The following is a 14,229-nucleotide window of genomic DNA, read 5'->3' on the forward strand; positions in this document are numbered from 1 at the left end:
TGTTTGCGACTTTTCACCGATATCCCCACCCAAAACATACGACGGCGAGCTTCGCGATTATCACACACATTATTGATGTTATTTCGTACACGGCTATTCCACACAGTGGCGGTTCTAGCGTGAGGGCAGCTGAAATTTCTGATTTCTGTTTTATCATTTGACCTAACCCAACGCAGTTTTTCAATCACACGCCGTGTTTAGACATATTTAAGAGTTTAAGATCTACTACGAAGAGTTTCGCACGATTAAGCAGCCTTACACTATTATCAACTGTTGTAGAAATCGCAGACAAATTATTAAGAGATTTAACTGCTGCCCCCCCCCCCCTTGAAGTATTTGTGAGCATGAAAAATAGAAGAAGAATCCGATTTCAAATTTAGCTTTTACTATACTCGTTTAAAGATTAATCTCACTTACGTTTTTGACAGTTAAATTTACATGTATTTAAATAAGTATAATTATACCTACTCGATTACTTAAAAACTAAGGATTACTTTATTTTTTTGTATTTAAAATCTTTATTATAATTTTGACACAAAGATTTTAAGCTACACACACTATAACGTACCTTCTGCTAATATTCACGGTATCATAGCGGTTGCTATAAGCATAAATATTTTATCGAAAAAATCGTCTGGGGAGTCGGGGAGGAAATGAGGAATATCGTTCGCAGTTAAAACCCAATAATTGCTATATAAATCTACTGTGGCCCGTACGATAATAATATAGTCCTGGAACCGCGCCTGGTTAGGTCAAGCGTTCTGCTACGATAATAGTACGGTCTCGGGTCGTCTGTCGGTGCAACATTCGCGGGCGACCAGCGGCGCGTCTACAACTACGCCGCCGCGTTATCATAACGTTCCGTCGGCCTCGGACGACGCGACCGCTAGACAAGACTTTCGGCGGTGCCGGTTTTTCGGGGCGACCAAATGCCGCGGCGTGCACCGATAGACCATAATAATAATAACAATAATAGGAAAAAAAACGATAACACGTCCAACGCGCGTGTGCGCAGCATAGCGCGCTCAAATGAGGAGTACCGGTTTACGACAACAACATTATCGTTATTTGTGGGTAGGTCTCGTGCGTACACGCGAGCTATGTTTATCAAGGCATTACGCACATTTAGGCGGCGTACTGTGCTACGAAATATAACAATAACGATGATAATCGATGACGACGATTCGCGTTTCGCGGGCATATCCGCGGAGCACCGCCGACGCCCGCGTGCGGATGACGTCAACGCGCGCGGCGTAGAAAAACGAAATCGCCGCCGAACGCGAAAAATATCATAATATCGTAACAACAACCGGTGACGAGCAACGCGCGTGGGTAACGACGAGCGCGCCCGTGCCAGAGTCCTCCGACGGCGGGTGCGGGAAAACCGCTTGGAAAACGGGAATCGATACGAATATAAGGGAATCGCGTGGCGGCGTCGGAGAAAACCGGAGAACGCGAAAATAAAAACGAGCCGTGACGGATACGCGACCGCTCGACGGCAGGTCATGGAAGGGGGTTTTGTATCCGGTGGGGGGGGGCCTGTTGAGCGGGTAGCGGCCGCGCCGAGTCCTCTGCGATATTATTATTATTACCACTACTATAAGCGATATCGTCATCTCGCGGCGCGCGAGTGAGATCGCACGCACTCACCGGCGGCGCGCCGCCGACCCGCCCACCTGACAGCGACGACCGCCGCGCGCTCTCTCGTCGCGCCAGCGCGAGCGCGGTGAAGGGTGAACGCGAGCGCTTTGGAGTTGCCGGAGAGTGTGTCGTGTACTACTATTATTATTATTATTATTATTATTATTATTATTATCGCCGTGCTGAGTGTGCTGCACTGCATCGTGTGCGCTCTCACACAATAGCGGACGATGTGAGGGCAGGAAAGACGGGAAAAAAAAAATTACAGACGAAAAGCAATTTTTTCGTTCAAATTTTTTTTTCCCTTCACTTCCCGTCGTGCCGCCGCCACCGCTCGTTCAGTGTGCGTGTGCGTGTGTGTGTACGTGCGTGTGTGCTTGTGGAAAACTGCCGCCGCCGCGCTTTCGTCCGGGGGGCCCCTATCGCATAAGGAAACGCGACCGACGACAACTACTACTGCCGTACAACACACTACCCCGACGGACCCGCCGAACGTCGTCTCCGCTGGCAACCGTGGCACACCGAGGACGTGCTGCCCCGACGATCACACGCCGCCGTCGTCCTGTTCATCCGGTCCGGGCCACTACCGCACTGCCACCGACCAGCCGGACGTCCTGTCCGTCGTCGTCCAGCAGACTCCCGTCGCAGTCTTCTTCGTCGCCGTCTGCAGTCGGGTATTTCGTTTCTGAAATGCCACTGTCGTCGGATCGCCTTCGCGTCCTCCGCTACGCACAACCAAAGCCGGCCTCCTCGCTCTGATACGTACCGACGTTTTACGGTGAGTGTCCTTTAGACGTAAGGTTGTGTCGGTCAACACATAACACTGTACTTATTATCACGTCCGACTCACTTGGCTCTGCCAGTGCGTTTGTAGGTAGGTAGGTCGTATTCGTTGTCAGCTCACACGCATTTGTCGGCTTCAAAGCACAACTTTTGATCGAGACTCCGTATCTGTTTTCGTTAAACCGAACACAATTGAATGTAATTTATTTCAATATCTGTGGTATAGGCTATAAAAGACGTCTCGTTCAAATGTTTGCTTGGACAACATTCTTGAATTCTATTAGTTTAGTTCTTTTAACATCGATCAATATTATTGGAGTTCGTGGTCAGATGAGTTTATTCGTACTTACTATCTGATAACACAATTGCTTATTATATTTGTAATATTTATTTTAATAATTTTTAATTTTTCAATAATAATAAAATTAAGTTAATAGGTAAAAAATTATTATTGTTTCAGTTAATGTTCTATTTGTATCTATAAACGATTTAAGCATGAATTAAAAATATTTAAGATGTTAGGTTTAACGACAGCCATGATAGTATTATTTGTTAAAAGTAAAAATATCTAGATAGTTAATAGTTTTAAATTAAATTGTTTAATAAATATTTAATTATGTACCTAAGGCTAATCAGTTTATACAGATTATTATCACATTGTTATGCTTAATTTCTTTTATTTGATTTCAAGCTGGCTGCTTAATTAATTAGAAAAAGTCATAAAAACTAATAATAATTTAACTCATAATTTACTTTCAGTATTCCCAACAAATTATATTGTATTATACGTATTATTATTTGTCAATAAACTTTGTGTTAGATAGGTAGACTACAGAGAAAACATTTCTATCATATCTAGTAATTTTTACATCATTATTTTTTTTGTTTATTATCTTGTTTCATCTACCTATTTAAATTTCAATTTGTGATACTTATGTAGGTGTATAATTATAAATTTAAATTTGTTAAAATTAGAGATAAGAATTTGTTATCATGTATCTATTCTGAGTTCAAGAGTACTAACTACATATTCATATATAACCACATGTAGGTATTGATTCTGATCAATTTTTATTAGTGTGTACTGTAGATATTTTATAGATTATTTAGATCTTAATATTAAATGTTATTTAATAAATAGAGTTCCTACCTAAGTTATTTATGTCATGCATACATTCTTTTATACATGTAGGTACTAGGTAGAAAGCATCAGAATAAATTTCCTTTAAAATATTCTTTTTTAATATTACATTGTCTAATAGGTTTGTATGTCATAAATTAAGTACTAATTAAATTAAGGAATAATTAATGTCGGTACCTAATTTTTAAATACATTTTCCATCATTAAAATAAAACAATACCATCAAAAACTAGGAATATATTATTATTTTAAAAATATGTTCATTGATATAGTATTAAATGTGTGATTTTTTTTTTATTATTTTTGGAAATTCTTTTTTTTGTTAAATTTAAATATTAACAATTATATATTATGGGCACTCTGATAGGTACATGCATTAACTACCTATAAGCATACCTAAATTATTTTATAAAATCAATACATAACTCATAATTTAGTTTTATACAATACATTTAAATTTATATCATTCTTGATTTCAAATTTAATAATAAAATATAAAATGTACAGGTTATTGACTACCTATTAAGCATTATAAATCTTCAATATAATTTTATTTATTAACTAAGTTTATAAATGTATTTTTGATATTCAGCAAATTGTATATGATTTTATTATAGAACATAAATTGTTGTGATCGATTTGCATTCATTAATCGATTAACATTTTATTTATATGTATACAGTGTTAAAATATTATGTAAATAAGATAAATAAATATCTTTATATATTTGCAGTTTTTTATTTGTAATTTTTTTTCCAGGTGCAGTAAGACTATCTATTTTAAAACTACATAAGTACTTGTAAAAATCAAATTATTTGCCATGGCTATGGTAACTTTCACAAACCACAAACTTTTAATGTACGTATAATTCAAAAAGTAATTAACTATGGATAGTAGAAGATCATGGAAGGGTCAACTGTCCCTGAAAGAGTCAGAACATCGCAGGTATTCAGATTCAGAAGAACACAAGAGTAAAACATCAGCATCAAATAATTCAGGTAAGAATTGATATTGTACAAGAATAATTTTGAATTTTAAAACATTTGATCACAAATCTTAAGTTATTAAAATGTTATATGTTTTGATAAAAATAAAACAAACGATAAAATATAATTTTATAACTATTCAACAAAAAAAAAAAAGGTTCAAAAATTCAATACAGTTTTTACTTAAAATAAAATTGGAATTGGAATGTAGTAATTAAAATGAGTTTGATAACTTATAGACATTAGAAAGATAGGGTTTTAAACAGTTTTTGGTTTCTCTAAAAATTGATAAATAACATGTTTTTTGTTTACCAATCTTTTAATTTCTATATATTAAAAAATAACCTTTACAGGAACAATGTATTTTTAGTTTCCAGTTTTATTATATTAAGGGCCTGTAAAAACTTACTAAGATTTTTACTGACGCCAATACTGTTTTTTTAAAAATAAAAAAATGTTTAAGAATCAATTGAAGCTGGTTTGTAATTTATTGGATCTTTTAAATTTTAAATAACTTAATTTGTATCAAATGTTGACTGAATTTACATAGGACACAAAAACACGTAATTTTTAAATTAATGAAATAAAGATTATTTTACTCAAAATTTAAAATATAAGTTATTTTGACTAGTTTTTATAGATTGTATAATAAGTTTATATTATTATGTATATAAATACCATTGTGTATATAAGTATACCACTGGATGGTTTATTCTTAATAATCAAGTCAATTTATTTGGCTAATTAATTGAACTAAATTAAGCTAATTAAGGAATTTATGTAATTATTAAATTTGAGGTATGGTAGTTAGTTACTGACTATAATATGCACTAGCCTTCTACCTATATATTAAATAAAATCCATGTTAATTTATTTTATTATTTTATATTGTTACTACTAGTATTTCATTATCTCATCATTTGTAAAATATAGGTGTAACCAATTTGAAATTTCAAATGTTCACATTTAAATGAATACATAAAAAAAAAATCAAGGTAACATTATAGAAAAAAGAAAGGTTTTAGTGATTGTAATCATGATACAGTCATTATAGGGAAAGGTACTATTGATAATAGTTATTCACAAACATGGTTTTTATTATCTCAGGGTCATTTGAATTACAGGGTAATAGGACATTTTTAAGGGATATAGACCTTATAGAAGGGGTTTTAGGAACAAGTATTCTTAGTAAGTGTATCACATAATATATTCAATATAGTTCTACAGTAATATTTGATGTAGGTATCCTACATAATAAATATAAAAGTAAATATTAAATGATTAATAGGATAACAATATTTTGAATTAATATAGTAAATTATAATTGTTAAAAATATCAACTAGTTAATTATTGTATAAAAAACGTTTAATTTCTTAAAAAATTAAAGCTTTTTTTATGAGTTAGATTACTTTTTTTTTTTAGATGTTCTTATGTTTAATAAAAATGAATAAAAAAATTATATGTAGTTTAGTAAATGTGTTGGACATTAGTGTACATTATAAATTTACTTTTAATTACTACAAAGTTATTATTTTAATATTTAAATAGTCAACCATATTTTATTTAAATATATGATATATATATTGTATATATATATATATATATACACAACATTTAAAAATAGTGGGAGTAATATTTAGTTTTATGTAATCAGTTTGCCTATTATTTTTGCTATGTTAAATTTGAAAGACCTTCAGTAGATACTATTATATTTTAATTTAATTATACCTATGTATTTATTATTATACTATTTTTGATTCATAATCTCATGTGCTTAATGCTTATATTACATTGTAGCTTGAATATTGAATTTGAAGATTTTGTAGTTTTATGGAACAATGCCAATTCAATGCCCCTTGCTTAGAAATTGTATACCATTTCATGTGGGTAGTACTAGATAGTAACTTTTGGTGTATTATAAATATTTTAAGTATACAAATTAAAATTAAGCCATTTAAGTATATAACATTCCATAACATATTTTTAAACTTAAAATAGCTATATATTATGTCTAAAAATACAATAAAATAAGTACCTAATATTAAACAAAATATATAGATTAGTGTAAATTAATCTCTACATAAAATGACCTTGATCCAAAAAAATATTAACATGACAGGCGTTTTCAAGAAATACAAGAAAATAATTATTGAATATTGTTATTACATTTTGTTAAATTAATTATTAAAATATATTTTATGAATTTAAAATTAAATTTATAATATTTTAATATGTTTATAGTTTATAATATTATTTAATTTTATCAGTTGCTTTGGCTTTTATAAATTATCTTATATCATTATTATTATCTATTACCTATATAAATTAAAATCTAATGGTTCCAATGTACTGTAAATAATTTCAAATGTTTACTTTGAATATAAAATTATTTTAATTTTATTTATAATGCATATAATTTGTATATAATAATTTCACTTATTCTCAAATTAAATAAATTTGAGGAATTTTAGTGATTGAGGATTGACTATTATTTTATAGCATTTAAAGTTATTTTATCAGGAACAATGTACAATAATTATCGAGCAATATATTAAGACATCTACATAATTCCTATTTGATAGATTAAAAGCACACTTTATAGGTATAGATTAAACTTTTTACCTTTTATTACATTTATTTATTATGTATTTTTATATAAAAATAATTATGTTAATATTTGGTTTTGTACCAAAAACTTTGAAAAATATCAATTTAATTCATAGATCTGGTATTACTTTATAATTAAATATCGGGTTATCTTTTAATATTTTAGTTGTTAATTAATAAATAAAAATTCTCAATACTCTTGATTTCTTTATAAAATTTAATTTCATCTAAAGTAATTAGCACCAGAATTATTTATAATTATAATAATATAGTTTGTTGACTTCTAGTATTAAAATTTATATTTAACCTTTGCTAATAATTATCAGTTCTTATCCTATTTGAATCTTACCTGGTTTACAGATTTATTCTTATTATTTTTTATAAGTATCATGTATTTTTGATTAAGCTTAAAGTTTATAAAATATATGTACCATATGTTATCAATTTGTAATCAATGTACCTAATTATTATTTAATAATGAATTACTTTCTATAGTAATATTCTTATCTTCAACTTTATATTCATTATCCATATTCTGTATATACTGCAATTAAATTATTAATTGAGTCAGCTGTTGATGTATTTACTATTTATTATTTAGTTGCTTATGATGTAATTATTTTAAATATTCAGTCACAATATTTAAATGATCAAATTTATTCAAGTGTTTAGAAAAACCCATCTAAAATGGTTATAATAATAACAATTCTACTGCACAAATTCTAAACTTCTGAAATCAGCTTTTAAATTTTTCATAATTATTTATAGAATGTAATAAAGTTAGGTAATAATACAGTATATTAATTTTTCTATATAAATCAGTTTTATCTTAAGATTCATAATAGTCTCTTAGTGTTTCTGTCATCAATGTTACTAAATTGTTTTATTTTTTGTATTTATTTATTCTTAAAATAATATAATAACAACAATTTCCAATTTTGTTTGCTCTTTGTTATATGTTACACAGAAACTTCATAATTTTAATACTACCTAATAAATTTAAAGTTTTAGCTCAAAATGTATATAATTCTTTAGCTGTTTGCTAATCATACTACTATAGTTTTCCTCCTTTGAAATACATATTTTTAAATAATAACAGATATATTTTATTGTCCTTGTATTTTTACAAAGTATTAATTTATTAAATGGTTTTTTATTATGTGTATTATTAACATAATGGTTGTCTTGTAGTATTGGCTTGAGTTAGTATTAAATGTTTATAATATATATGAATATATCTACTAATTACTATTATTATCAGTTATAAATGTATTATTTTTATTGATAGCATTGTTAAAATAGAATTATGTTTAGGTAACCTACACGACTGTCACATCTTATCTTATATGTTATTCGAATATCAATTTAGATAAATCAATATATATTAGAATATGAAAATGAATAATAAAACTATTAAAGTTTGGTTTGTACAGTTATTCAATTAATAAGACTTTTCAAATGTATTTTAACTTTTATCTTTATGAACAGAACTTAGAGTTGTTACATTTTTAAATTAGAAAACAATTTTTAATGATTTAAACCTATTAAAATAATTATTACCAGGTGTAGTCTGGTTCATAAGAAAATAATAATTAAATATTTATTTACGTTAAAATATATTTAAACATAAACTAATTTTATACCTATGTATTACAAGACAGTGAAGTTTTATAAATAAATAATAACCATAGTTAATAATTAAATGACAGATGATTGGTTAATTATATTTTAGTTAACTATTCAATTAATCAATTTTTATACATTATAACATTTTAACATTTATATATTTATAAATTTTAGTATCTAATTTTGAAAGTATGTTAGCTTTTTACAGCGAACATGATACAGACTCATACGAAACAAATATTGTTGTTTACACTTATATATAAAAAAAAAAGTAAAGGTTTAGTATACTGTAGATTGATATATACTGAAGTTCTAGTTTCAAAAATGTTTATCTCCTGATTTATGGGTGGAAGATACTGAGTTTATTTTAAGTTTATTGCCTTAGTTATTTCATTGTTCATTAGTTTTTAAATGTGTTAGTAAAACATTATTTCTATGCCAGACAATTTTTAAGAATTTAAACTGAATATTTTTTATTTAAAAATATATAATTTTTTATTCTTTACCCACATTTTTGGTTAATTAATATAAATTTTTTTGTTTACCTTAATTTATTTAAATATGATACTTAATTCTAATTAAAAAAACTTGTGTAATCATAATTTATATGTTTACTACATTATAATTTCAGAAGAGATAAAAAAGTTAAAATGTAATTATCACTAGGAGTTTTTTTTTCATCACATCACACGTATGCAATTGAATTCACATTAAGGTATCTATCAACAATTTGAGACTATATTTTTATATTTTATTATTCTGTTATATTTTAAATAAATATTTGAAAATACAATAATGAATAATTAAAAATTCCATTTATTTATTTATATTGTCTGGTAGTTTTGAATTTCAAATTTTAATTATAACTATGTATTTACAATGTCTTCTAATTTGTCCTAATGTTAATTATATACAATAATTTAAATAATTATTTTTTTTACAATTAATTAAGTCAGTTATACTATCCTATAAATGTAGTTTAATAAAGTTGATTTTTGAAAATTTGATTATTATATATATTTATATACAATGTACCTCATACATTTACCTATTTGTATATTTTTGTTGTTTTAAATTAGTCTATCTAAATTATTAAATTCTAATTTTTTAGTAGCCCTAAAGAAAATTTAATATTTTAATTGCTATAAGTATGTTATTTGAAAATTAAATCATCATTAATATAAACGTTTGTATAGTTCTCTATGTGTTTTGATATTTATAAATAATAAATACATATTAATGCCAAGTAAAATGAAACAAAAATCAATGACATTCATAAAACATTGGCACATGGTCTATTTTCTTGGGATTTGGCAGATTTAATACTAATATTTAACAAATTTGAGGTCATATGTCACTGTTGGCGGCATTCATTCATTTTAGATTTTAGCTATTGCACATAATATTTGTCTTTCATCTTTCAAATATCTGCAATATAAATATTATACTAAACAAATGATATCATACTTTTCTAAGTATAATATTAAATGTATTTAGTAATTTAAGTACTTAGGACTTATTAAATACTAGAGCAGATCATGTGTTTAGTGTCATATATTAGTAGAAAAAAAATAAATTTATTTAGTTATCGATTATTTTTTTTTTTTAATTGTAGTATGTATTTAAGATTTCTATATAATATCTATCATACTCATTAAGCCTGTTTGTCCATGGTTTTCTTTGCCATTGTTGATTTGATAAATTTATTAAAGATTAAAATTAATAAGGAAATAAATTAATACTAAATCAAAAATGTATGTATAGTATGTATACAGGTATTTATTGTTACATGTATTCGATATATTGTTTTATTTTATTGTGTTATATAATTCAAATCTTCTATTATTCTTTCAATTGCTATATTTAAATTAGCAGCCATTAATAATTATGTACCGTTTCTAATATTTATGAGTTTAGTAGGTGATCTAAATTTGAACATTTTATTACATTATATGACATAAATAATTATTACCTATTGGTTTTATTTATTTTAGAATCACAAGTTACATGTTTTAAATACATGATATTGTATTTATCAATTTAAGTACCTACTCTGATAAAATAAATAATTGTAATGTATTGTGTTCATAATATTAAATAGTGTTGGCAGTTTCTAAATAACATTTTGGAAAAATGTACATTTTAAAAATGTACAAACTTTATCAGTTGAAAATATTTTATACTTAATACATAATATACATTGTCTAGTTTTTATTTTATAATTTCTTTTTTTTACCAAGTTATCTAAAGCACGTGCCAATTAAATTATCTATCATATATTTTTTTTTCTGTATAAATATGTATAATAAGTATAATCTTGTCCTCTTAAATGTATCATGTGACTAAATTGGTCAAACACTTCAGAGCACGCTCTCTACTATTTTATTTTATCTATATTTTAGTACAAGGTTCGTGATTTTCTGTAATGTATTTTATTTGAATACTAGTCGTCAGAGGCGTAGGTTGTAGGTTTCATTAATAATTTATATTTGAAGCTATTAACTTTACATTACTGTTAAATATGTGTTATGTAAATTCTTCTTTATTTGTTTGTGAACAAAATACCCATTTAAACAATAAAACTGGTGAGCTATATATAAATTGTACATTTAACACTACATTCTAACATTCATAATTTTTATTTAATAACAACTTATTAATTATTATTGACTAAATTATTCGTCGAGTATTAGATATATTTTACAAGGCATTCGGCATATTACGTTTTTAGTAAATCATAATTGTTGTTTTTTTCTCATAACATTTTTTTTCACACGTCATTTAGTGGATAAAAGCTACATCAGCTTGATGGATGATTTACAATTGAATATATTGCTTGGGGACTACACCATAAAATATAATTATATTTATTAGTTTATATTTTTTTAGTATGGGTACACTGTAGTATATTGACATTAAATTTTTGAATTTCAAATACTAAAATATTTCTTATTAATAAATTCAACTTAATCAGTGGTTTATTTATTTAAAATTTTTTTACGGTCATTATTTATTTATTTTTGTTGACTTGTTAGTGCAATTAAACATTAGTAGTTGGTGGTCTACATACACAAGTATAAAAAGACTGTAAAAACATTATTTTCTTTGTATTATGTTGTTACTCCTATCTTAACATTGTTTATTTTATTACTTATGATCTCTTACGGCGATACTTTAATTATTGAGAATTCTCTGTACTTTTTATTATATACATTATAAAATATGGTAATTTCAGTAAGGATTAGTAATAAGGATACCCGCACACACTTTTAATAGTCAAATTTAATAAAAGTGTTAAGAAAAATTAAAAATTATAAATTTTTTATTTATTTAAGTATTAATTAAAAGTATTTTGAAAGCGGTTTCATGACAATAACAAGTAACAACAATGACTGCTGCAAAATGTGTAATAATAAAAATTAAAAAAAAAGCTTTTGTGCAAAAAGAACTACTTAAGTTACACTTATAGTTGAGAAAATAAATTCATATACAATGAGAAAGACAACATAAAGCAATTTATATTCAACATAATTAAAACAAAAAAGTCATTATTGTTTTAAAATCCATTTTTTTAATGTTTTTTAAACTTAAATAACTTTTTTACATTAATGTTATTATAAAAAAAAAATATAAATTAGTTTCTCAGCTAAAATAGTAGCCATTTAAGTGACAAAATAGTTTTCAAAAAGAATTAATGGGTGGGTGTTCTGAGTCCTATTCATAGAAATTATACTATTTATACTACATTTAAAATTATCCATCAAAATATTTTAAATGTATTATCTTGAATAATTTTTTTTTAATAAAATGAGAAATCAATGGAATTAAAATAAATATTTGAATAATGTAGATAAATGATGAAAAGTATATAGTAAATTTGTATGTCTATATTTTATTAATTTACTATGCTATTTTTAGATTAGGTATCATTTGTTTAAAAGTTAAATTTTATTTAGGTTTGATTCATCAATTTCAAAGTTTTAAGCCAGAAGTGTTATAATGACACACTTCTAACAATTCGTCACCAATATGTTTAAGACTTCCATAACCTTCAAAATAAATTTGAAGTGTCTAAACTGATTTTTTGTTAAATGTTTTTATTTTTATAAATTATATACATTATTAATAATACATAATTTTATTCTAAAATAATGTTCAGCTTATATTTTAGGATAATGCAGTTATAATTATAAAAGTATGTTTTGAATACTGAGATTTTCTATACACATAAGGAGTAATTTCATTTCTTTAATTATAATTGAATGTTAAATAATTAAATTTTTTTTTTTTTAAGTTTTTGTTATGAAGATATAACAAATTTAATCATTGAAATAATAATCATTTAAATGTTTTTCTATGTATTATAAATAGTGCACTCAGTTAAAGCAATATTATTAATTTTTTAATTTTTTAGTTATAATTTTAAATGACTATAAATATAATATTTTATTTTTTAGCATTTTACAAACTTCTATTAATAAAAGTTTTTTTATTATTAATTACTAAAAATATACATGTATTTCACCAGACAAAATAGTATAACTATAAAAATATAATATTAGCATTGGATGTGTTTGTATAGACACATAAGTATGCTCATATTTTACGATGTATTTGTTTAGATTAAGTTAGAATAAGTTTAAAACTATTATATTTATAGATTCATTAAGATAACTTGAGTTTGTACTTAAAAATAATCACTATAAATGTGCTAATTATAACTTATAATTATCTTACTATTTTTTTTTTAACAATATAGTTACTTTATCATACTCTTTCAATAAAAATCCATATTATGTATTATATCAGCAGTTACCAAATGTAAATGCCAGAGGTCATCAAACCACTTATTGAGTAGTATTATCATGAATTGTATTTGGTTATTCTAGAAAATAATCATATCACTAAAGATGTACAAAAAAATAAAATAAAATAAAATAAAAACTCAGATTATTATTACTATTATTGAATTAATGTTTGCTATAAATTTAGTATACTAAATTAAAAATAATTTACTTAAATATACGCTTACATTATTGATTGGTATAATATATTATTATACATAACACTTATAGGTTTCATATTGTTTCAGATTTCAATAAATTTGTCTTATAAGTGATAGTAATACTTTTTATTAAATTAAGTACAATAAGTAAAGTTTTTTTTTCATTATGTTGACAGAATTATCAAATTTAGTTTTGATGCGCAACAGTACTTTGGGGCAGTCAGCACCTTCCTTATCAAATAGTTTGGTATGTAAAATTAAAATAATGTTTTATTTTATTTAATTTGCAATTGAATATGATTTAATATTTTTGTAGAGAGAATTACATGTTACTGGATCTGGAAGACGTTCAAATAAGGCTAGTCATAGAAAAAGCTTTATATCAAATACATCACCTACATTACCAAGATGTCATTCTCCGATGTCAAGTAAATTGTTT

The 14,229-nt window shown here is 26.0% G+C and overlaps 1 protein-coding gene across 2 annotated transcripts in view; it reads left to right on the forward strand.

Moving 5' to 3' along the window:
* Positions 1-1,838: 1,838 nt before the first annotated feature.
* Positions 1,839-14,229, forward strand: part of LOC113559853 (microtubule-associated serine/threonine-protein kinase 3) — a 28,511-nt gene continuing 16,120 nt past the window's right edge. Inside the window, exons 1-4 of one of the 2 annotated variants that reach the window (XM_026965627.1) lie at positions 1,839-2,419; positions 4,325-4,563; positions 13,967-14,037; positions 14,107-14,218. In XM_026965627.1, the coding sequence (XP_026821428.1) occupies positions 4,452-4,563; positions 13,967-14,037; positions 14,107-14,218 (295 nt within the window). In that variant the 5' untranslated portion in view covers positions 1,839-2,419; positions 4,325-4,451. The remainder of the gene's footprint in view (positions 2,420-4,324; positions 4,564-13,966; positions 14,038-14,106; positions 14,219-14,229) is intronic. The other variant, XM_026965628.1, reaches the window with a different exon arrangement.

The sequence above is a fragment of the Rhopalosiphum maidis genome, chromosome 3 (genome assembly GCF_003676215.2).
Source record: "Rhopalosiphum maidis isolate BTI-1 chromosome 3, ASM367621v3, whole genome shotgun sequence".
In the NCBI taxonomy this organism is placed as follows: domain Eukaryota; kingdom Metazoa; phylum Arthropoda; class Insecta; order Hemiptera; family Aphididae; genus Rhopalosiphum; species Rhopalosiphum maidis.